This window comes from Oreochromis niloticus, linkage group LG8 (assembly GCF_001858045.2).
Source record: "Oreochromis niloticus isolate F11D_XX linkage group LG8, O_niloticus_UMD_NMBU, whole genome shotgun sequence".
NCBI lineage: Eukaryota > Metazoa > Chordata > Actinopteri > Cichliformes > Cichlidae > Oreochromis > Oreochromis niloticus.
In genome coordinates, this window is record NC_031973.2 from 824,646 (window position 1) to 850,576 (window position 25,931).

A 25,931-nucleotide genomic window follows, 5' to 3' on the forward strand; every position below is an offset into this window, starting at 1 on the left:
CTTGCCCGCTCCTGCCAACTGGTTACAGGTTTATTTTTTTATAGTTTTAAATTATCTTTCCTTTTTAATTGCTCACTCTGCTCCCAGTATCAATATTCAGGCAGCGACCCAGCCAATTAACTGAGCTGACAAGTGTTAACAGCATAATTCAGAGACGGCTGTTGGTGTCATCTGCTGAAGGCTGAATACAAAAACCTCAGAGCTTTACTTTCAGTGCCAGATTCCCTTTTCCCCCATTTTTCAGCTCCCAGCTTGGTAACAGCCTCCTCATTCACTTCAAATTATCTCCTTTATTTCAAAGTCATCATTCAGCTAATTACTGCGTTTTTAATTAACCAGAAGATTGAAACAATGTTCAGATCCTGCGGCGTGTGTTTGGGCTTTTTGGCACGTTAGACTTTGTGATCACACATTTTTCCTTTGATAAACACGCCCGTGCGTCTCGTCCTTTCACACTGTGTATGTAGTATAATATCCTGTACCCATTAAAGGAAAATATTTAAATCATTCAGAATTTTTTATTGCTCACTTTCTCCACTTTGCCACCTCCTCTTCTCCTTCCAATGTGCTTTTAATTATATTAACAGCAAATTATGATGTTTACATAGAAATATTCCTCAAAATATTCCAATTATCTTCATTAATGTGGGATTTAAACTTCCCATGAAAAGAAGTGGGGAAACTCAGTCTACTGCATGTATGATTTCTGGATTTCCTAATTATCCAAATTTAATTTAAGTTTTTTTAAAATTATGTTTTCATGTTGTTTTCACTGCTGGAGAGATCATGGTAGGCAACAAAAGGCAGGAAAGGTAAGTGGTCCTAAAAAGAAACAGCTGGAGGAACATTTGCAGCCAATCAGGTTCATTGGCAACAGGTCAGTGATTGGATATTAGAGAGGCACCATTTCAGAAGTAAAACTGGGAAGAGGTCTCAGACAAAAAGTCGTCAGGTCTTTGAGACATGACGACTGAGAGTTGTCTGAGACCTGATGACTTTTTTCCTGAGACCTCAGGATGTCCTAAAATGTACACTTTACTGGTGGGGATTTGATCCTTCACTTATTTGGTATAGGAGTTTTGTGGGTTTCCAGTTTCATCTCTTAACCGGGCAGCGGTCTAATCAGAGACCCCCACACCTCCGTCTCTCACAACCACCTCCTCCAGCTCTTCTGGGGGGGCACTGAGGTATTTCAAAGCAAGCTGAGAGACATAATCTCTCCAGCTTGTCCTGGATCTACCCCAGGGATAGATCCAGGTGTCCAGCAGGCTTCCTGAACCATCTCAGCTACCTTCTTTTGATGTGGAAGACTAGCGGCTTCCATCCACTTCTATCTGCCTTCATGACCATAGGTGGGGGTAGGACCGCAGATTGACCAGTAAGCTTCACTGTCACGTTTCTCTCTTCATCACATCTGACACACATTCACACATCTATCCATCTATCAGTCCCTCGCTCCGCTCTCCCCTCACTTGTGAACAAGACCCTGAAGTACTTGAACTTCTCCACTTGGAGCAGCAACTCATTCCCAACCTGGAGTTTGCACCCCAGTCTTCTCTGGCTGTGTCACACTGGGCTTCATGGTGGTGGGCTCTAGTGTAAGCAGAAGGCCACTACCTGATGAAGCGATGACATCCAGAGCATTTTCTTACTTTTTCATGAATGCAAACCACATGAAGCGTGTTGGTGTGAACTTTACAGGTAAAGATTGATGTTTTCCATAGATAAGAGCAGCACCAGTTTCCTTGTTACCATGGTGCCTCCTCCCCCTCATTCCTCCACACAAACATCATGTGAAATCAGCGCTCCAGCCTCCAACCTGCTTCATAAATACCGTTCTGTCCTTGTTTCCCACTTTGCTCTAAAGTTTTAGCAGCCTCTGTGTGTAGTGTGTCACCGAGCTCAGGCAGGTAACAGAGGTAGTTTCAAGTCCTGGGTGGCGGCGCAGTGAGATGTCAGATGTCCTGCCGACAGGTAGACACTGCCGACGAGCTAATTTCCATTTCCTTCCTCTTTCCTTCTTCCCGTCTGCTGTCAGCACCTCCCCGCGTAGTGTTCAGGTACACGGAAAAGACTTTCACCTTCATTGTGTAACGCAGACCCACAAACACACACCACAACAACAGGTGAACAAAAACTCCAGAGTGATTTTAAATGCAGCGACATGAAGGTTACAGTTTGTTTGAAACGGATTATTAATTGTTAACTATTAAAAGGCCTCAGACTAGGTTTTTCAGTTATAAATTCATCATTTAAGCCGCCATTTTAAATTAAAATTATTATCATAATACTTCTGGTCAGATTTTACATTTAGATTAAACAGTTTCCAGAAATCTCCATTTGGATGCTGGCAGATATTTCCCCTGATTATCTCATCGATGGCAAACACAGGGCTGAAAAATACAAAGTGCAAACGAAGTGTAAGTGAATCAATTTCCACAGACTGCTATGTTTACAGCTGGTCTCTATAGCTAATCTCCCCCTTTATAAAAACTGTACAGGAGTCTTTTTATAACGCTTCTGTTTAAAATGTTCTAAGGCTTAAAGTTATCCATTAAGAGCCATTAGCTATCTGCTAGACTTCTCATCAGGTCATTGCAGTCCCTGAACCAGACCTCTGTGGTGCCATCCATCCATCCACCCATCCATTCATCCATCCATCCATCCATCCATCCATCCATCCATCCATCCATCCATCCATCTTCTGAAATTGTCTGCCAGTCTTTGCTTGGCTCCCAGTGATGCTGCCAGGCAGTAAACTTCAAGGGGTATAACCATAACCAAGGATAACCATGATGGCTGTAGAATAGGCTTGGCCAACTCCAGGCCTCGAGGGCCGGTGTCCTGCAGGTTTTAGATCACCCTGGGTCAACACACCTGAATCAAATGATTAGTTCATTACCAGGCATCTGGAGAACTTCGAGACATGTTGAGGAGGTCATTTAGCCATTTAAATCAGTGTGATGGACACATCTAAAACCTGCAGGACACCGGCCCTCGAGGCCTGGGTTTGGACACTACTGCTGTAGGACCTCCAGCTCTCCATGTCTGTGTCAGCAACTGAGTATAATCTATAATCTAAGCTTCTGCCCAACACACTTTGCACCTGACCCTGATGGCGCCTCCTGCTGGTGCTGAGAATACAGAAGGCCACGTCAGCTCTAAGGGCTGCACCTCACAGACGAAGACCGGCCTGGAGGTAGGCTCCCTCAGGCTGGGCTCCGGAGTGTAGGCCTGGTAATCCTGACCTGGACAGCATGAACTGGTCTTTTGATTTTTCTTTGATTTTCTTTCATGGGGGGCACTTAAATCAGTTTGCCTGGGGAGACCCTATCAGGGGCAAAGGCCTCCAACAACATAGCCCCTGCTGTCACTGGGACACACAAACCCCTCCACCACCATAAGGTGGTGATTCATGAAGGAGGTGTTGTCGGTCCCCTTTGAAATGTTTTTATAGCATTAATGTGACACATAAATGAATCACTGAATCTTTAATTGCGCTAAGAGACCATCCAATAAGTCCGTGCCTACTGTCTTATTTATATTTTAGCACTAATGAGCTGATATTTTCACACTCCACCCCCTCAAAGATGCAGTGTCTTCTGGCTTCAACAAACTCAGACCCTGAGGTCCAAAATACCAAATTTAAGGATTCTAAACAGCGACCACGGTCTACAAACATGTGGGTGACGTCACCGTGCCCAGATCTTTTCCATGCATGGGTGCACAACTGAGACTGGACTGAGAGACCTCCACTACAATGAATGGTTCAGTAAACACAACCAATAACAATCTGTTTGATGTCACTGATTGGATCGGTGAATTATCAAAAGTCTGTTTGTGCATTTTGAGCAAAGCGAGAAAATCTGCTGGTGCAGAAAATGGCTCCATGAAAAGTTTGTTTTATAGCACTTTAGGTTGTTTCCAGCACGTAAAGGCCTCTGAATCTGCAGGGTTCAGCTATAAATTTCACTTTTTTTCCCAGGTATTGTAATCTTTGCCAGAAAGCCCTGCTCAAATAACCACACAGTCAGCGTAGTGCTGGGTGGCACTAAAGTACAAAGCGAGGCATGCTGTCAACAGAAGGAGAATGGCCTTTTCACCCTCTGTCTGCTGGCAACACAAACAGCCAGACAACACCACTGATGCCAATTAAAAAGACCTGGAGAGGGACAGAGACTTTGAGAGAGCAGAAGGGAGGAGAGAGTCGAGAACAGAGCTGTAGAGGGAGGCAGTGTAACGGTAATGAGAGAAAGAGGTGAAGAGCGATGAGGACAATAATTAACCAGAGGGGAAAAGAGCGGGCAGTGAGGGAGGGCTGGCGGGGAGAGGCACAGCAGTGAAGCCTAGCGGTCAGACAGTCGAGTTTGATCCGACGAACATTAATAACTCGGCGCAAAGCATCCGTGATCAGCTTCAGAATAAAAATCCTCACATGTGTCAGTTAGAAGAAGCTGAAAGAAGAGTCCTGTGCTTTTTCACTCATTAGTTGAAGAAAACAGATATAAACTAATCTGCTGACAGAAAACATTTGCAGCTCATCACTCCTGGCTAGTATTTTACAGATACTGTTGAGAGCAGTGAGTAAAGATCTCCCTGGAAAACACAGATGGATGACGGGTGGTGGACGGGTGGAAACAGCAGGGCAGCAGCAAAATACTGAACACGAGTCAGTATCAACCTGTATGGTGTAGTTGTTAGTCTCCTACGATCAATCCTACGAGTAGGATTGATAAGAAAGTTTAAATATTGAACTAAACTAACAGGCTGAAAGTACAGGCTGTAATTAGGCACTGTGGTATCTAACAATGAGCTTCCAGATTGGTTTGTAAGCTACTGGATGACTTGTGTTGGGAATAAAGGGGAAAAAACTGCTCCAAGTTGAGCCAATCAATCCTTTCTACTTGTTTTGTTCAGCTGATACTGACAGATAAAGTTCCCATACAAGATGAGAAAAAGTTAGGAAATCTCACAGGTTTGTGTTTTCACAGGATCTTGTGAAGAATCTAAAGTGAGGCGTCGGTTTTCTTTCACTATGATTCACTTATCGAATTTAAACAGCCAGTTGATCTACTCTATACGTACGTCCAGACCACCCACCACTTCCTCAAACCTTACCAAGAGGAAGCTAATATATGGCAAAAAATCAGCCTATTGGTGAATTTTAAATATTTTTTTAATATCATAAGCCATCTGCCTGATATTGGTTGATGCCAGCAGCTTCATTAGACGCTGAAGGTCCTTTAAGTCCTGTACATTGTGCCGTGGGTCCTCCATGGATCAGACTTGTGTGTCCGGCACATCCCACAGATGCTCGATGGCTGGTTCACCACAGTTCCTTCCTTTCATGGGTACCGACCACCGCACTCTCAGACTATGTTGATGGTAAATGTTAGGCTAGTTTAGCAAGTTAAATACATGTTAGAGTACTGATCCCAGTATTCCCAAACACAATGGCAACAATGAGCTGTTTAAAGATAATACGGTGTAATGTTGTGCTGCTTAGTGCTGTTGCCATACCTCAGAAGAAAATGTAGAAGGTCCCCAAAAGTTGATTCTGTTCATCTGGACGTTTTCAGCAGGAGAAACGTTTCGTCACTCATCCAAGTGACTCCTTCAGTCTCAGCTGACTGCAGGTTTCCCCAATCTTACAAACAGTACATTTGCATAATGACTTCAGTCCTTTAGTCCTGCAGTCAGCTGAGACTGAAGGAGTCACTTGGATGAGTGACGAAATGTTTCTACTACTGAACACGCTACGTCCAGATGAACAGAATCAACTTTTGGGGATTTACTTACCTGAATGATTGAGGATGCATCAAGACCTGTAGAAGGTCCAGTCACAATATTCTGCTCTCTCTGGTTTTTATTCCACTCACCAGCTTTGTGTAAATTTAGCATCGGTTAATGTTCCCATCAGCTGTTGATGGGACATTTATTGTTGTAACAGCGTACCAACTCCAACTCTTCACTTCCCCAGGACAGAGGAACTTTCAGAGACCTTTCACCTCTAATTGACACCACAGAGTAAAAGAAACTAACAAAAGGAGCTCTCACCAACTCCTCACTTGTGCTTTTCTAGTCTTTGTAGGTCTGAACAGTCATTTGTGTTAAAAAAAAAGAGTTCATTTTGAACAAAAGCTAATTACCTGCAGTACATAATGGAAAACAGTTGGTGCAGATGAGATGAAAATGGACTCTAACTGTAAATGACACCCGTTCTTCTCTTTGAAATGCAAATCATACTCTTTGTGAACATGAATCAACCCCAGGTTACATTACAGCTGCTGCAGGTGTGGCTGTTAAACAATCCTTCTGCATCGACGGCTAAATCCATCAGGGACCCGTTTCTTTCTCCCGGTTTTCCTTTTCTTCCTTCTCTTATCTCCGTCCATCACCACAGAAGGAAAGCCAAGGCTAATGGAGTGCAGGTAATGAGAGCAGGGAAAGTCTTCCAGCAGTGGATTAGTAGGTAAAAAGCAAACTGAAGACTAATCATGCTCGTAACAAATGAACTCCAAACTGTGAGTTAATTTCAGCTCATTTATTACAATAAAGACATTTAATAAAGTTGCACCCGATTAGTCCCCAAGTTCTATTTTACAAACTGCAAAAAACACTCCATAATGTATTATTTTAGTGTGATTTTAATTAAAATTCACTCTGCATTTACCCACATAAATTGAGGGTAAGACACTGGTTCCAAGTTCTCGTGTTGAAGCGTGCCATGATTTTTGAGTGTCTGTTATTAATCCAGGCTCATCCCTCTGTAATCAAGCTGTCAAAGCAAGAAGAGCACAGAGATTTCATCATTGTAATTTTTTAAAAAATTTAATTTTCTCAGTTTTATTTGTTTAATTAGTCCAATTTGACACTTACGTTTAAAAGTCTCCAGCAGCAGAGTTTTTGAAGGCTTTTATAACTCCAGTTCACTTCACTGTGATAACAGAGAATCAGTCGGTTTATAGAAGATTAATATCTGTTGCTTTAGCAATAACTAGCACCAATAACAGCTCTTTGTCACGTCCCAGCTGTGTTTTTGCTTGTATTAGCTACTTGTCTTTGCTGGTTTGTCTCAGGTGCTTGTTTTTGCAACTTTTACACAAATACACCATCGATGCCCATCAGGGGGCCGGTGTTGGACGCTAGCCTCGGCTACATGTGAAGAACTTTGGACACGGCCTTACAGCTGAGCAAATAAAGTGCAAACTACAAAGTAAATTAGGGTGAAAAGTCACGGCTTTCTAAACTCAGTGTTCTGAACATTATGAAAACACCATCCTGGTAATCACACGGTGCCCTCCCTCACCGTGTGGTGAGAGGAGGAGGACCCAAATGCAGACACCTGGAAACAAAACTATAATTTAGGAAATGGCGAGTCGTTTATTAGAGGCTGATGAAAAGGTACAAAAACAAAGGGGAAGGGATACAAAACTAAACACTAACCTAAAGACTTAACTGCAGGGGACGTGACACACTGAAGACACGACACCGTAACCAACACAGACCTGGGATGAAACTGGGCAGACGAGAACTAAACGGGGAAACAGAACTCACTATCAACAGAACTAACTGAAGTGCAAACTACACAAACAAGACCATTATAATATGAAAAAAGGCCTAAAACTGACTGACTAAACTATCCATTAAGACTAAAAGTTTTTTTTGTCTCGGGCTGTAAACATGTTTATTTCTGCTGTAAACACATTTTAAGTAAGTAGTCTTGGCATTGTCAGAGCACTCGGGTCTTAAACCACACAGTCCGACTGTTTTGGTGTCCGTGAAGTCATGCGTGTGCCCCACAGGATGGACCCTGCTGGTGATCAGCTGAGTTGATTACCATGAAATCTAACACAGAGCTTCATGGTTCCCTGAGGAAGAATCATAATAATCTTGTTGATTCTCTGACATTTCCTGCATTGCATCATCAGGTCAAAGCTGTCCTGCACGACTCTGATGTTGAACCTCACATTATGCAGCACCTTGACGAAACTTCTGAGCCGGCACCGTCTGAATAAACTGCGCTGATGTGTTAGCATGCTAATATCCCACAGTAATCATGTAAGGATGTATGAGAGCAGCTCTCTCCCGTGAACCTGCTGATATCTGCTCACACACAGCTCATCCCCACACTGCAGAGCCCTCCCATTTTTCATCAGTCTGACAATTTTGTTTTCTGCTGTGTAATGAGCTGCACTCATGGTAGAAACTTGTGTTGCTTAATAACGCCTAACAGCAGTTGTATAATACCGGTCTAACAGCGGGCTATGATAAACAGCTCGCCATGGCGTGTTTTCTATCATCTGAAGTGTTAACCGACAGCCTCATTGCTTCTGAATAAGCTGCAGTAAGCTGTGCGCCGTGTGCTCTCGGTCAGGATCCCATCTTTCTTCACAGCACCATTACCTGTTCCTGAAAGCTACATCACACTGTTTTTCACCAAATAACTGCCCTCCAAACCTCTTATCTGATTCTTTCCGTGATCACCAGCTTTCCTCCCAGTCGCTGTCAGAATCAGCACCCCCCTCCCATTAAATCTGCTTCTGCCTGAATGCAGGTCATTACCATGCCCTGTAATATTGCATCCATTTCGGCGCCTCGGTTCTGTGGTGCCAAGTGCCACCAAATGGTCTGAATTGGATTTCTTCGAGTCCCTGCAGTCACTCAGCGATCAATCAAGCATCAAAGCGTGGCACGAAACACTCGGTCGTAGCTAAAAGCCGTCACTTAAAGTTTTTAAATTATATATCAAAATAAGTCAAAGAATTATAATTCAGTCACAATCAATATCAATATAAAAAGAAGAGAACGAAAAACATGAACACGTAATCCTTCCAACCTCAGTGTTTCTAGAAACAAGACAAATGCCGCGTAATCGAGAGAAAATTGAGGCACACGATGTGAGAGTCCTTCTAAAACAAGGCGCACCTCTTGGCGGCCATTGTGATGCACCTCTGGGCACTTATTCAGACGGGGGGGGCGACTCCTGTCCTACAGGTTTTACATATCAAATGATTAGTTCATTACCAGGCCTCTGGAGAACTTCAAGACATGTTGAGGAGGTCATTTAGCCATTTAAATCAGCTGACACGTCTAAAACCTGCAGGACCCCAGCCCTCGAGGCCTGCAGTCCCCCACCCCTGTTCTAAATGAACACTCATTTAGATGACCAGTCAAATCTGAACGGAGCCCACTTTGGCCTAAAAGTTTTTTGTTCCGCCATAGCTGAGCTCGTACTCTGCTGACGATACCAGCGTCTGTACAGCTTCCACTTAGTCTCTGCTTCAGTATCTGACCATAAAATCAGTTTTCACGTGTTAAGCAACATCATCCAAATCTGCACAGAACATGAGAACTTTACGAGTCGCAAACATTTCAGGCCATGTTTTTCATGTGTCACCTTCACACACCCCAAACAAGCTGCACAAAGTGAAGCACAGCACACTGTTGGTTTGTTGGGGCCGCACTTGGTCATCATCAGGCAGATAATTCCTGACGATCTGACCCAAATATCTGACTTTATTCATCACATTTAGCTCAAACCGACTGAGGGGGAAATTTCGATATCGTCGCGTCCAGCATCCTCCTGCTGACTTCGCTGAGAGCGCTTTTTGCAGACCAGCACAAAAATGTACAGAAAAGAGTTGAAAGTAAACAAAGTGAATGAACTTGATCATCAGAAGCTTCACACCTACTCAGGAACATTATTCCAGACTGTAAACAGGAACGAAGAGAGGGCGGCTGTAACGCCTGGCTCAACTATAATGATTTTTATTAGCAGTGTCAGGAGCTCAGTAATAATATTGCCTTTTTTCATTGTTTTGTTCTTTAGGCCATAAAAAGTACTTTTGGTAAATTCCACAGGTTTAATCAGTAGTGAGCATCTCCACAGTCCAGAGCACACACATGTCCAGTTTGCTGTAAATGCCAGCACGATTTTCATTATGCCCAAGAATACCAAACCGAGGTCAAAGGTCACACAGCTCACACAGCTCACATGTTTTTTGGAGCAGGAGTAATCGCCCTCTGGTGGCCACCAAAGAGAAAGCAGGTTTAAGCAGCTTAAGGTTCCCTTTCATGCCCGGAGGCTTTGTCCACCTTCGATATGCCGTGTACGGAAACAGCACAGAGGCTCTTGTACGTCTTTGTGTGTTCAGCAGGAGGGAGAGGAGCTATACTTCAGCCTGCAAACTGAACTTAATGCCATCGCTGCAATTACCTGGAATCCAGCTTGTTTTGACTTTAAACCCTTTGGCCTGACAGAATGACATGTTTTCAAACCCGTGCAATAAATGAGCTACAAGTCTGCGTGACTTTTGTTTACAGGTTCACTTTTAATTGGATGAAGGCGACTTACATACAGAAATAGAAGAAAGTGGACTTTTCTAATAGAAAACAAACTGCAGCAAGTGCTCACTGGGTTCGCTTTTACCTAAGATGTAGACTGTAATTATGTTCGGTGTTATAAAACATAATAAAGCTAATATTCTTCATAGATATTTTTAATTATGCTTTTAGAGTTCGACCAAGGCTATCTGTAATTACACCTCACAGAAAATAATTGGCTTTCTTCTCGTCAAAGCAATTAGGCATAAAAGAAGCTTTTTAATGGCTCGCGTGCACCGTCCTTCCCGTTTAGCTTGACACTGACATTTGGTTTTCTTCGTAAAACTTCACATTCTCTGTAATTAATTAACACGGCAGATGAAATAAACTTCATTTTGTTCATCAGGCGTTGGGTTCAAAAACAAACACTCGTCACACAACACTCGAGAAATCTGCCACAATCAGCATCTGGCTCTCACCAAACCCTCATCCAGCTTCTCGGGAGACAATAAACACTCAACCTCCAGCAGTTAATATGCAGACAAGCAGACAGAGCGAGGTCAATAACGTCTCCTTCACTTTGTCCCGTCGTCACAGGAAATCAGCGACACAGAGATCCTGGAGCTTACCCATAGTGCACTGGGGCGCATGACGGTGATCCGGCAGATATTTCCCTTGTTGAAGGACAGCAGCACCCGCTGCATGAGGCAGAACCACCGGATCTCCTCGCTGCTGTGTGACCCGCAGGAAGGACACCTGCAGAACCTGGAGGTAATAAACAAATACAAATTCAGCTCAGCGTGCAGTAAAGGTTCTAGTATGGCAGAAAGTAGTGCCAGCTTTCAAGTCATGCTTCCCGAGTTCTGTTATAAATGTGGGGTTTCCTCTAATCCACACAGACTCAAATATATACATACAAACGCTTTAATATTTTAATAAGTGGTGCTGAAGGTTCTGCAATGTCTTTTAACCCAACGAGCCAAGGCCTAAATCCTTTTCATAGTGATCATGACTGGCTACAGCTGGTAGTCTCTCTTTGCACTATAAAAAGGATTGGTCTGACAGCACTCATTGGACTGACGAAGACTCAGAACAACAGAAAGTCCAAGGAACCGTACGTAAGTAAAAGTTATCTGGATGTGTCTCTGCCAGGAAACCACCCAGTGTAAGTTAACTCAATTCTGCCAAGAGGAGTGCAGGATTATGCCAGAAGCTTGCTGATGGATACCAAAAGCATCCGACTGTGGTGCAACTTGCTAAGGGACATTTACCCAAATATTACTGGGCATGTATGAATATATTTTAGCCTGTATGCATACTTTTGAACCTGTGTGGATCAGGGAAAATCCAAAATAAATTCAAAATTGGGGACCCAATTCTTGTTTTTTAAACGTATTAAAGATGTATGGTGTACAATGATTGCACTGTGCAAAAGAACAGTTCAAAGAATCACCAGAATTAACTGACATTCCTGCACATGATGAGTGCATGAATGGGTCTGAGTTAGGATTCATGTCGTCACTGATGATGACTTAGACCTGAGTTGATACAAAGTGGTACCTCTGCAACATGTAATGCACTTTACCAGCACTTTTTCCCAATGTTAGGATACTTTAAAAAACAACAATAGTGGGAATAAACACTGAAACATCCACTGGAGTCCAGGTTCTGTCTGGAGGAACACTTTGGATAAGTCATTACGATTTAGGAATTTGTGTTTTCAAACAGTTTGTGTGGTCAGTGTTTAATTTATTCTGAGGAATTTGTCTCCATTTTTTTTTTTTTTTCAAATGGCTCCATCTGTCCTCAGCCTTTTGTCCTCCGGAGGACACAAAGACCTTCATCAAACAAAGGCAAAAATACCACAGAGATGTGTTTCACAGCCAAACATGAAGATTCACATATATCTGTTTCGCTCATCAAAGCGGTCCATAATGAGAGTGCTGAATGAATGACTGTTTTACAGAATGAATTAAAATGTTTGAGGGTATAAAGCAGTAATTCAAAGGGACTAATTATTAATCTGATGGGATGAATTGAGTAATTAGCGGGTGCAAATTATTCAGTTAAGTGAAAAAGAGAAATGTGATGAGTAGCAAAATCAGTACTCTGAAGAAGAGTTTCGTTTCCTGTCTTCTAGACCTCCTCGGTCAAACTATTCTCTCCACTTGTCGTACGTCCTGTTTTGTGATGGCGACCCGGGTGAACACACACACAGGGCCTATCTTAACTTGTGGGGTTGAAACTTTTTTCTGCTGCACAAATCACTGTTGCACATCCATAAATTCATGAGCGCATTCATAAAATTCAGCCGCCCACTCAAATACTGTGCACATGCACCGAGTGTACCAGGGCTGTCAGATCAGCTTCCAGCATCCAAATATCAGCTTAATGTTAAATGAGGACAAACTTTTAGACAGACTTCACTACAAGAGACTCGCTGATGACCCAAAACAACCACGAGGACATCACAGACCATCTGTTTCCATCACTTCCTGTCCTCTGACTCTTCCACTGTCAACACCTGCATGTCCTCTCTCGCCACAAACCTCCTGTGGGCCCTTCTCCTTTCCCCCTTGTTCACTAGCTCCATCTTCATCAGCCTTCTCCCAAAAGACCTCGATTTTTTTTATTGTTGTTGCAGAAAACCACAGTTCTGCATTAGTGTGTCGAGCTGTGCTCTGTGGAAAAACACAGAATATCTACTACTGAGAAACTAAAGTTTGTACTTTACAGTCACGTGCAAGACTTTTAATATTGAGATCTTTTGATTGATTTTTGTGTAACGGACCCATGTACTCCATATACCTCGAGGCAAGGACATAAATGCCAGCCTATTCTCATCCCCAGGGAGTCGCTCAGCCCTACTCTGTCAAACCTCTGGCGTGGCTAATTTATTAAGATGACCTTTGGCATCATGATGGGTTATGCCATAACGGTCACTCCCATGTCGTCAAGGTTACTGTTGTTAATAGGCATATACTTACCCAAACCATCATCTGTCCATAGCCCTCAGAGGTCTAACCCATCCCTGACGATGACCCCTAACCCCCACGTGTTGGAAACCATCATAAATGACTCTTTTTGTGAAAGATGTAAATAGCAGTAATGACTATGATTACAAGTGTTTTTCTCCCTTAACTGCCAAGAAAATAATTTTTAAAAAGATCTATGTTCACATACATGGGTATTTTTGAAAACGCAGCTTTTTCTACGCGTTTGCTTTCGTCCACATGTAAACAGCGTTTTGGGTCACTGAACACGGAGATTTTTAAAAACTCAGTTTTGCGTTTACGTGTGGACGAGGAAAATGGAGATTTAGTCCCGCAACGTCAATGGTGTGCGCCACGTTATTGTTTACATGAGATGAATTTCTACAATGTTGGATAGTGACAAAATACTGTTGCTGTTAATCTGACTGTCTGCAGTTTTTACACGGAATTACTGTCCTCCATTTACAAAGACGGAGGCGTCACAGAGAACTTCTACATTCAACACAGACGCTCTCACAACCCAAATCCCAAAATTGTTGTTGTTTTTAAAAACAATAAAATAAATTAAATGCATGTATGCTGTATATATTTTGTCTGTTCCTAAGTTGTGAGTCTGTGAGTTATGATTATGAATCACTCAGACTAACGTAAAATGTTCAGGCCAACAGAGCCACTGAGACAAAATCCAAAGTACTGTCTTCAGTTAATAACCTCTGAAATGATGAAGGCACTTGAAAAGTACCACAAAATAGCTGCCTTTCTAGAAAAACACAAAAACTTTTCAGAAGTACCCGTTTACGCTTTCCCTCCCAGCTTTCTGGAGTTCTGATTGGCCAACACTTCTACACAGTTAGGATTTGTATGTCCTTGACAGCGTTTGACTTCGTTTTTAGCGTGTACATGTGGATGGGATTGTTTTTCACGAACGAAAATGTAAAATCTCAGTTTTTAAAAATACCCGTGTACGTGTGAACGTAGCCTCAGTGCCTGACCCCAAACAAGCAATTTCCCGAAGAGTTTCCCAACTGTGAGATAAATGAAGCTTACATTTATGGATGTTAGATCACAGTAAAAGTTAACCAGGACACGCCTCACAAAGGCCGCTGCTTACGCTCAAACTACGCACAGTTACACAATCTGACAGAGCTGTAGTTTTTCCTCACGTATGAATCACGTATGAAACCCGAGCCGCTTCCCCGCGTTTCAGTTTGCCTCGTGAAAAATAAGCCATCAAATTCAAGTTTATCTTGCTGACATACAGAGGGCGCACAATAAACTCTGTGCAAGCTCGAGCACACACACACACACACACACACAGAGACGAACTGACGATTATTCCCAGTTGTGAAAAAGCACCGTGACGCGCGGCTGACATTTAAAGACGGCAAACAGAACAATTACTGTAATTCAGGACAAATGCTGTCTCTGTCCCTGCCTGATTTTGACATTTGTGGAGATGATTGTAGTTTTCACCAAACGTCCGACATCACGGCGGGGTCGGCCCGCAGAGGTCACGCTCTCGCTCTCCTGTCTTTCTCTCAGGTGTTGTTTTCTCATCTTTAAACCTTCATATCCTCCTTCACCTTGTTCTTGTCTGTTGGTGATTAAAATTTTCCTTTTATTCTGAATATTATCTTATGTGTCCTTTTTCCTCACCTGTTTCCTGTCCTGTTCCCTTTTCTTCTTCCTCTCCATCCTTTCTGGCTGATTTTACTTGTCTCTCATTTTTAACTTAATAAGCAGTCTCGTCTCCATCCCATGCTCCGCTTCATTCCCTCCTCTGCTGTGACTTCCTTCTTCTTGACTTCTGCCGGCTTCGCTGTGCGTTCACTCAGAGGGAGGTGTCTCACTATTTTGTGTAAGAGAGGGTTAAATGTTCTTTGGTGCAGCACAGGAAGGATGGTGTGTTTTTAGCTGTGTATGTTTTCAAAGAATCCCATCGGGATCAGGTCAGTGCAGTGAATATAAGTGGGAGTCAAGCTGTAATAGAAAGTGAAGTAAAAGTTTTCACTGGGCAAACTGGGCTCAGCACACAGCAGGCAGAGAAGTAAACCAAGGACAGATCTGAGTGATGTACAGTTAATCATCAGGCTCCAGGTGGACGTCCATGCCCGCCTTCTGTGACCTCTGGGCACAAACTACACGTGCAGACTTGAATAAAGTGTAACAGGAACAACTCTGAGGATCAGAGAGCGACTGAGGAAAGCGCAGCTGAACGTAGGTGCTACACATTTGGGAAGAAAGCCAACAAATAAGCACATGAGCCTCACAGCAGGTGGCTGCAGGTGTGTGCTGTGACACTGATGTGTGATTCAGTGACACATGGAAACGTGCTGCAGGCTTCATGTAACAGAGTTCAGCTGTCACAGATGATGTGAGAGTGCTTATGAAATGTGAAGCTTTCTCATAAATGTAACACTCTCTAAAAACATGCAAGAGATAGAAGCCATAAAATGTAACAACAGCTTTATTCATTGATTCATTTATTGTCTGATCCATAAAATTTAATGTTCTTTCCCATCACAGAGGGATGAAATGTTCACATGATGGTTCACCTGACCAGAAGAAGATCATGCAGCTGATCATGAAAGTTAAAATAATGCTAATTTTACATTAGAGAGTAGAATAAAAGAAGAATAAGAGAGCAGTAGAGTGAAGACATGTTGGAGCTTCGATTTACTTCTGAACACAAATTTCAAAACAAACCTGCAGGTTGTCCTCTGTCACGTAAATTTATTCTCAGCTGGTTTTGTCACTTCATGATAAAAGTGTGTGTGTGTGCATGTGTGTGTGTGCGTGTGTGTGTGTGTGTGTGTGTGTGCGTGTGTGTCGGGGCCTCAGGCAGCTGTACGCCACTCACCTCTGCTCATGTGGGCAGAGCCATGCTCATTTTGTCGCCCTGTATTTGGTCTCTGCTCCCTGCTTTGACGTGTGTGTGTCAGCCTTGCTGGTGGCAGCGTTAGTGCAGCATCCAGCTGTGTCACACATGTGCTCAGTGTCACACCGTGGATATTTGTTGCAGATGTTCATAAATTTTCTCTTCCTTCCACCAATCACGTCACACGTGTTTGAGGGTTCAGTTACACAAACCTACGGTTTCATTCTTGCGATCCAGAGTGAAAATTATGGAAATCAGGAATGTAGATCTTTGTCACACATACAGTTAATATTAACATCTACATTCTTTTGACTTCTTGTTCTTTATCGCCCTGCAGATGTGATGTTACGTTCTTCTTTTACGTGTGTTTCTTGCGTCACATTCGACAGATGTAATGTAACAGTGAACGAGGTCGGACACGAAAAACTGTTCAAAAGACAAACGATCACGTGTATTCATCCTGCCTGTGTCTCGCCTTCAGGTGTCCAACCTGTACCTGTACGACAGCGTGCTGATGCTTGCCAACGCCTTCTACAGGAAGCTGGAGGACAGGAAGTGGCACAGCATGGCCAGCCTAAACTGCATCAAGAAGTCCACCAAGCCCTGGAACGGAGGCTGGTCCATGCTGGAGACCATCCAGAAGGTAAAACACATTCAGAGTAAGAGGAGACCGAAACATGCCCACTGGTTTAACCCTGATATAAAACTCATTACGATGGAAGAATTTAACTCCGAATCGAGTACTCGCCATTTTTTTATTAAAAAAACTGTGCAAATAAGAAGTTTTAGTTTAGCGTCTGTTCAGCCTCTTATTCAATTTGGTTTCTCATAACTATTATTTATTTAAAGAAAGTCGAGGCGAGCATTTGATTTGTAAGACTTTCAAAATAAAAGAATAAACAGCTCCTTTGTTTACAGAAAATCAATCACACATCAAAGATGCAGCTAAATTGCACGCAGCAACCTGGAGTCAGTTCTCACAGTCTAATTGGAGAAAGATGCTCTTTGGCTGCGCTGATGAGTCCCTCCGAGCACGCGTGGTTGTGTTTTATTAAAAAACACAAGTCTGCTTTTCTGACACGCATCAGAGTAACGACCGCCGAGCTCATTAGCGTTGCCCGGGATTCCTGTAGAAAAGTCATAATGCATCATGTTTTTGAATGATATTGACAGAAATATCCAGAGTTCCACCAAAGGATTATTCCTCCTGCAGTGATGTACGACTGCAAATCTAACGTGGACGTTATCTTTATATGCGGACAAGCCAGACAGAGCACGCAGTAGCTTAAAATTCTCATTTCATACCATAAAACTGCCAAAAACAGCAGTTCCTCCAATGAGGAGGAGGAATAGCCACATCTCCGAGGTGACGAGGCTGGGACTCCTGACATGACCAACCGTCCAGCCTCTGCACTGGATCGGCATCGATCAGAGGTCAAGGTTGCTGCATTTAACGATTCACGTTATTGGAAGTTAAAAAAAGGAAACTGCACTGACTGTTGTGGGATATATCAAGTTTAATGAATCTGAATGTGTGAGTTGTACAATCCTCAAACTGCCACAGCAATTATTCCGACTGATTAGAGATGGAAACATTTATTCAGGAGAAATCTGAAGTCTTGTTCCATCTCACACACGCCCCTTAATTTCCTGCTGTTTTTCCGTCTTTCTGACATTCCCCGTCCAACCTCAAAGCTTCTGTTTCGTGCACCAGGCAGTCATTTGTCAGTTTGATTGTTATGGACGCACTTTTGCTGCATCTCACCTCAGAGTTGATCATTACCCCCAGACGAGTCTGGGCTACTTTGCTGATGAAATGGACGATAACTTAAAGACAGGACGACATTCGCTGAGTGAAAAATAGCAGAAGCCGAGAACTTTTTATGTTCCGCGTATCCGAAGACGTGAAAACCGTCGTGCTTCCTTCCTCTGACAGGTGTGTGTGTGTATTGAATGCTTTTACTCGGACACATTTTTGAGAGAGCCAAACATTTTCAAACATTAATTTCCTCCAGGTGACGACGACCGCGACCTTTGCTGCTGACAGAGGAACATTTAGTTTGCCGGCCTGCTGTGATGACCGTCTTCAGTCATGCTTTACATCCAACATGAACTGATGGAAGTCATGAAGTGACATTTCATCCGTGGCCTTTCGTGGCAGCGGCACAGCAGTCATGAACTCATTCAGTCACACTCTGATGATATTCTATATGGCGCCTCATCATTCTGCAGAGCAGCCAGAACTGATAAAGGAACTGATAAAGATGGTCATTAAATATTTAGGTCCATATTTATTGGCTCCCACTGCACCCTGGGATTTCTGGCATTCAGTGTATTCGTGACATTTTCGGTGTCGGTATTAAAGATGCAGGAAGGGTAGCAGCAGGTCACCTGCGTCCGTTTTTCTTGCCCCTTTAACCTGTTAACATCCGCCTGATTGCTGGGACGGTGGTTAGGGTTATGTTCACTTCTCTGCCCTTTTTTGGGGGTGATCATGGCTGAAGAGTTGGGAGTCCCAGTACAAAAGAGGCCTGAGGCCGGATTCAGACTTCTGACGGAGGTCTTTGGAGCTCCTGCAACACAGCAGCATAGCTGTCGTGGTTGGTGGGATTGATGCTCGTGCTGGTGGAAATGACCGCATGTTCTACATCCTGTTTAGTGAGAGAAACAAATAAAGTTCTCCGACTTTGTCCCTCCTGGTTCCTCGTTAGATTTTCAGGGGGGAAACATATTTGTCCCTCAAGTTTTCCACTTCTTTGTACATTCCCAGTGTCCAAAGTCCCTCCAAGAATTTGCCGACATTTATGAGTCCTTATGTTGACGCTATGATTGTTAATCTCTCACTGAGAAATTCAACTCATCTGAACCATGTGTCTTTGATAAAAAGGACTCAACTGGTTGCCATTGGTATATAAAAGCACGGTTGCTGCCTGCGTCATTGTTCGGGTCAATTGCCAGATTTCTGAAGCATAAATCCATCAATAGCACAGGAAGTTGTCATTCTCAGCTTGTGTCTCGTTTGAACACGAGCTGTTGTGGATTACAAACCAAATATAATCATACTTAATATAATGTCTGCTTCAGATTGGCTTTTATTCAAAAACTCACTGCAGGTCAAGCTTGAGACGCCAACAGAAAGAGTCAAAGACGGTAGCAGCTCGAGTTAAAGATTGTCATAAAGTAATAAAAGAAGAAACTGGGGCATCTAAAGGTTCTGGGAAAAGCCTGATTCTGTCAGACGGCGAGCACAGATCATCCTGCGTGACTTCTAAATCCCCGTCTCTCTCCTCTCTGTCTGCCACCCTCCTCTTCAGGGAAATATCACAGGTCTGACAGGTACGATGGACTTTAAGGACAACGGCTCCAACTCCCACGTCCAGTTTGAGATCCTCGGCTCGAGCTTCAGCGAGACCTTCGGCAAGGACATCAAGAGGGTGAGTTCACACTTTAACAGATGAGCAGTCGACATCGCCCGACTGTGTGTCGGATCTCGGAAGACGTTTTCCTCTTCGGGGAGGAAAAAATAAAGCTAAAATATTTGATTTTTGATTATCTTCCAGCACGTCGCTGTGTTCAGTAAAGCGGAAAACACAATCAGGCCGTTTTCCACGTCACAATTCTTCATGTGTTTGTGTCACGTGTGTTTTTGGGGAACCAGATAATCCACCCTGTCTGACACACACACACTGGTTTTCATACCTTAGTGAGGACATGTCATTGACATAATGGTTTCACTGGGTGCTCTAACCCTAACCCATCAAAAATTAATGCTTAACCCTGAGCCTAAACCCAACCACAACCCAACTGTAACCCTGGGACTAAAACCGCACTTTGTCCCCACAAGTATAGTGGTATGCTAATTTTCTGTCCTCACAAAGATGTCTAAACATGCACACACACACCTGTTTCTGGGGTTAAACTTGTGGAAACGGCTTCAGACAAACATCCACGCCATAAACTCGTCCAGCGTCGTCGCTGCGGCGTGTTTGTTCAGAGCGGCGTTAGCCTGTGGTGCACAGAGGAGCGCAGCGAACTGTTGTTGTTGCTGTTGGTGGAGTTCAGCGTCATCGGTCATCGTGTTGGCCGTAGTGGAGTGCTGTGGTTGGTGCCTACCCCTCCCAGCCAGGTCTGTGTTTCTAATATCCTCACGAAGGCTCTGCTTCATTAAACGTGGGGATTCCTACGACATTAAATGCTCAGACTGTGTTTTTGCACCTGGGCCCTGCTGGGGCTGGATGTGCAGCTTCTGTGCTGAAGTTTTATTTTGGAGAAGAGTAAACAACTGCTGATGTAATGGAAAGAAAACACACCTGGATCCCCCATCAGGTTTGGAAACTGAGGCGCTGCTTCGCTTTACCCAGGATGGTGAAAACTAACCATTGGTGTTTTTTTTACTCCTAGTTGGTTGAACTGATATTCAATAGAAGAGCAACTAACGGCTGTATGACTGTAAATGAACACTATTTATTTCTTTCATTTAATTTTAATTTATTCTGTTTTCATCTGTGAGACTCTTCAGGTGGAACGCATTAACCTGGCACACATTGATCTTTGAAGAAAGAAGGAATTTTAACCCAACAAACAGGAATCAATGCGACTACTGTCACGAGTGTTGCATCGTGGTGATGTCCACCTTTTATATACAGTCTTTGGTCCTGAGTCACGCTGGCGTGTTTTTCAGTGTTGCTGATCATGCGCAAGATTAGGGGGTAACATGCAAACTCCACATATAGCTGGTCGCTAGTTATTACACCGTCAGACAGGCACGACTGGGTCAGCGCGTCTCCAGAACTGCAGCTCTTGTAGGGTGTTTCTGGGCTGCAGGGGTCATTGCAGGCTCATTGATGCACGTAGAGTTGGAAGGCTGTTCCGTGTGGTCTGATACAACAGGCAAGCTTCTGTAGCTCAAACGAGTCCGATCCTTGGAGGCCCACCTCACAGCTTAGAGGACATGCTGCTAACATGTTGGTGCAGATACCACAGCACACCTTCAGGGTAATGCTACACCTGATCGCTACATAAGCCTCCAGGAAGGAAATCTTTCTTAAATCTGTTCAGTTTTTGTAGTGACATGTTTGTCAGGATGCAGGTTTGTGCAGCAGACAACATAAACTTAGTAGCAAAAGTGCAAAAAGCCCATAACAGGCACATGTATTAGTATCCAGCGACTCACGTTATAAGCGCTATAGATCATTACAGCCCACTCTGGGTTATTTTCAGAATCACGTACAGTGCTGCAGGATGTCCTCTGGCCTGCTGTTAATGTTGCTGCTACACGATCGGTGTCTGATAACGGCGCTCTCTGTAATGACACAGATATGAATGTCAGCTGACTTCATCTGCTGCTGCTGAGCTGGCAGGAAAAACACAATCATCTCTTTATAGGATGGAAAAAACAGCAAGCGAAAGCGGAGAAAGAGCAGTTTGAACTCTAACGAGAAAACCGCGTTTGACTTTAGCGACTGCCGTGAATCATCGGCCTGATTCGTGTCTCTGTATAGCTCCTGTACAGAGGCACCTATCATCTGCAGAAAAGGGTCTAAAAATGTGAAAAATTAAAACTGACAGTCAAACATAAACCGGCTCCTGTCTGATGTATTTGGTTAAAATTATATTTAGACTTAAACTGGAGCGCTGCCCTTTAAAATCCACTTTGTTGGAGATGTTTGTAATTCAAGGAAAACCAAAGCAGGAAGTTAAAGCAGTCGGAGATATAACAAAGAAGAAACACTCAAAGTATGTTCGATTGAAATCTGTGGTCCCGCCCCTTCCTCAAAGAGCCAATCAACACCCGTCAACCAGGAAACATATGTCTCTTTGCCTGAAACGCACGACTGCATAGTTTAATGATGGAGCGCTCGTTGCTTTATGAACCCACAGCAAAGTATTTTACATTTATCAAAATGTGATATTTATCATTAGAGCACACATCTGCACCAATGAATTAAGAAAATATGAATATCCACAGACACGGCACAGAAACTTTCTGATTTTGTGACGCCGTCTCAGCAGCTGTCATTATGCTGTGTGCTGAAACGAGCAGCGCAGAGGTGGAGATCGGGAAAGAGGAAGGTCCAGGCAGCCCGAGCCAGCCAATCACTGAGTGTTACTGCTTTGCTAGTTTGCCATATTTTCAATGTAAAACATCAGACTTGCAGACTGGAAACAGAAAGAGTTCACCTCCCAAGTAAAAGTGGAACCCTTTGAAACCTCTTCATTACAGGACAGAACTTGCCAAGGCAGAACTTTTACTTTGAAGGGGAACTGTTTCTGGTTTAGTTTGATCAGTGTTTTCAGTCTCGTTGGCATCTTCGAGGTAAACTACAGGCGACCGCAGCGATCGCCTCTTTGTGACCGATTTCATCGAGCAGCAGTCTGCAACCATTTGCCACCTGGTTAAAGAACACACCTTTTTCCATGGCAACCAGAGCGTTGCCAGGCGGTCCGAGTGATCGAGGCTTAGACCCGGTTTCACCAAGTTTGACTTGGTGAAACCGGGTGTAAACTATTCTAAAGAAGTTTAATTACATGTTTGATCCCTGAAATATCTCAGAACAAAAAAAAGAAGTGCATAATTTCATCTGCAGGACAAAAAAATGCTGCTTGAGTAAATTAGAATGGAATAGCCCTTTATTCATATTTATTGTACATGTGCAATGAAACTGTAGACTTCAACTGTAAATGAAAGGCTTGTGTGCAGGAAACTTTGTGTTTAACTGTAAGAAATAAATGTGCAGAAATAGATCTGGTAGCTCTCTGACCAGGCTCGGCTGTAATCATCAGAAGGTTTCGGTTAGTAACTTGTTACTTAAAGTCACGAGTGTAGCATGAATGAACAGTCCAAAACTGATGGCCCTCATATTTTCCAAACTGTCCATTGGCTGAACTGGAGTCTTTGCCGGGGTGATACCGACGCCCTAACCCTGAGACGATCGAGTCGAACAGCATTACAAACTCAGCGGAGTGACTCATCCCCGATCCATCGTTTAGGACGCCGCAGAAATGTGTTTATTGAGGAAAAACTTAGTTTACCTGCTCTTTGGTGCATCAACATCCAACATTCAAGCTGAGCTAAATCAATCCGTCATGATCTGATTTTTTCTTTACTTCTTGTTATAAATCACATTTTTACACATTCTAAAGCTTCCAAACATCATCAGAGAGATTTTCATTTCTAACGTTCACTGTTTCTGATGTGGTTCCCTCGTCTGTGTCCATGAAGGCTACGGACAGCTGTACACCCCCCCCTGAGTTTCACGGGTCTCTCTGGGCCGGCTGAGTAAATGCCAGAAAAGTAATCTGCTCGCTCATTTCATGCACAGTCTGTATGTTTTCATGTTTGTGCTGCACTTTGTCCTTATCTTGTTACGGCGGCAGACGGCAGGTTTTTTTATTTCATGTTGACTTTTTCCCTTCTGTCAGGACGCTGGCTTCATGTCTGTACTGCGTGTGCCTGGATATGTGTACACCAATCAGTGTTAAACAACCCGGTTCCAAAAAACTTGTGACGCTGGGTAAAATGTTAAAAACAAAACACAAACAGAACGCAATCATTTCCTCAATTTTACTCACAATAGAACACCAAAAATATCAGATATGTAAACTGAACGCATGCTTTAAGAAAAAGATGGCTGACTTGCTTTTGATTTGCAGCAACACGTCTCCATAAAACAGGATGGAAAAAGTAGGCAGCACTAAAAAGAAACAGCTGGAGGAAGATTTTCAGACTAATCAGGTTAACTGACAGCAGGTCAGCAACATGAGTGGGTAAAAAAAGAGCATCGGGGAGAGGCAGAGTTTAACAGAAATAAAGACTAAAACCAAAAACTACAAACTGATTATGGAACAATTTCAGAATAATGTCCCTCAACATAGTTCATAACGTCATCAGAAGAGAAAAGACTGATAATCAGTGCTGGATGTCCGTGATGTTGAAGCCTTCAGGCAGCGCTGCAGTAAAAACTGACGTGATTGTGTGATGAAATGAGTGCACAAGCTCAGGAACTCTGCACCGGGCTGCATGATGCAGAGAAGAAGTCGTACACATGATCCAGGGACGGCTCGTTTAGCATTAGCATCAGTGCCTGTGGATCTGACAGCCTACACATCTGGACAGGCTCCGTCAATGCTGAACCGTTTGTGCAGGTTTTAGAGCAGCGTGTGCTCCATCCAGTAGGAAGGCCTTCATATTTCAGCAGGATGATGCTGAACCACAGACTGCGTCTAATCCAACAGCACGGCTTCATATTAGAAGAGTCCGGTGCTGAACTGGCCAACAAAATGAATATGACAAAGAAGACCCAAGAACGGGAACGGGACAACATTCCCAGAAATCCAGCTGCTCGCCTCAGTTCCCAGATGTTAATGGTTGTGATGCTGCACAGTGGGAAACATGGCCGCTGCCCTCCGTGTGCAGTGTTTTTATGCCTAATGGAACATTCTGACTTCCTGTCGACCCTCGACCCAACGGTCACTTTGAGAAAGAGTGAAAACGGTTTGTCGACAGCAGCATCGCCGCATATTTCAGTTTCATGGTTTCACAGTCATCTGTGCAATGCTGCGCCATCCTTTGTGAAAGAAGGCAGCCGTCGTTGGCACGACAGCGAGCGCGTGCAAACGCCGCTCACTTCATTAATTTTTCCAATCAGTGAAAAAGTTGTTAACCATGTTACCGTAACCTCGATTAACGGCAGCCCCTTTCACAACAGCGAGCACTCCTCCACCGCCATCAAACCACTTAGTATTTAACAGGATGGATGAGGTTTTAATTCCAAACCTGTAAATACACGTTGGTGCTGTCTTACAGTAGATTAATCAGCACAGAGGAGCAGGAGATATAATGAAACCACATGCGTGACATCACTGCATCACCCTGACCTCCGCAGCAGCGCGCTGCCGATGTCTCACATGATGAAAGCCTGATTAGCTCCCTGAGTAACTGAAGTCATCTCTCACCTGCACAATGCACACATTCACTGATAGAACAGCATGTAGTGTGTGGTTATACACAGTGTTACACGATCGTAGCAATTTATGTCTGACTGTAGGCTCGATAACACAGTAATGTATGTAGAAATGCACCAGGACATCAGCGCTGCCCTGAAGAAGCTTCAAGAGCTTCAACTTTATTATGTAACACTGAAAGGACAAGGAGACAAGGAGACAAGGAAGGGAAAAACTGTGAAAGGAAAGAAGGATTAAAGAAAAAGGGAGAGCAAAGGGAAAAGGAAATAATGAATGGAGGAGGGAAAGAAAAAGGAAAATATAATAGAAGAGTTTGAGGCATGGAAAGGGAAATTGAAAATTAAAAAATAAATAAAAAGAAAAAGGAAATGCAAAAAGAAAGGAAAGACTAGGGAAGAGGAAAAAATAGAAAGGACAGGAAAAAGGAACCTAAAGAACAAATAGATTAAAAAACAAGGAGTAAAAAGCACAAAGGGAAAAAGAAAAGAGAGCAGGAAAGAAGCAAAAATGAAAGAAAAAGACAGTGAAAGAAAGAAGGAAAGGAAATGAGAAGAGAAAGAAAAGAAGCAAGAAAGAAAAGGGAACATAAACAAGGAACGAAAGAATGAGGAAATTGGAAAAGGAAAGTAAAAAGAAAAATAGAAAAGGCAAGAAAACAGAAATGAAGAAGGAAATGAAATAAAATGAAAGAATAAGAAGGAAAGGAAAAATGGAAGAAAAGAAAAAGCGAGAAATGAATCAAGGAAAGGAAAGATTAAAGGAATGAAAAA

At 43.3% G+C, this 25,931-nt stretch overlaps 1 protein-coding gene across 3 annotated transcripts in view; it reads left to right on the forward strand.

Moving 5' to 3' along the window:
• The window catches only part of grid1b (glutamate receptor, ionotropic, delta 1b), a 578,026-nt gene that overhangs the window by 487,292 nt on the left and 64,803 nt on the right, over positions 1 to 25,931 (forward strand). For all 3 annotated transcript variants that reach the window (XM_019362378.2, XM_025910012.1, XM_025910013.1), the window contains exons 6-8: positions 10,924 to 11,097; positions 16,679 to 16,840; positions 19,512 to 19,631. In XM_019362378.2, coding sequence (XP_019217923.1) covers positions 10,924 to 11,097; positions 16,679 to 16,840; positions 19,512 to 19,631 — 456 coding nt within the window. The remainder of the gene's footprint in view (positions 1 to 10,923; positions 11,098 to 16,678; positions 16,841 to 19,511; positions 19,632 to 25,931) is intronic.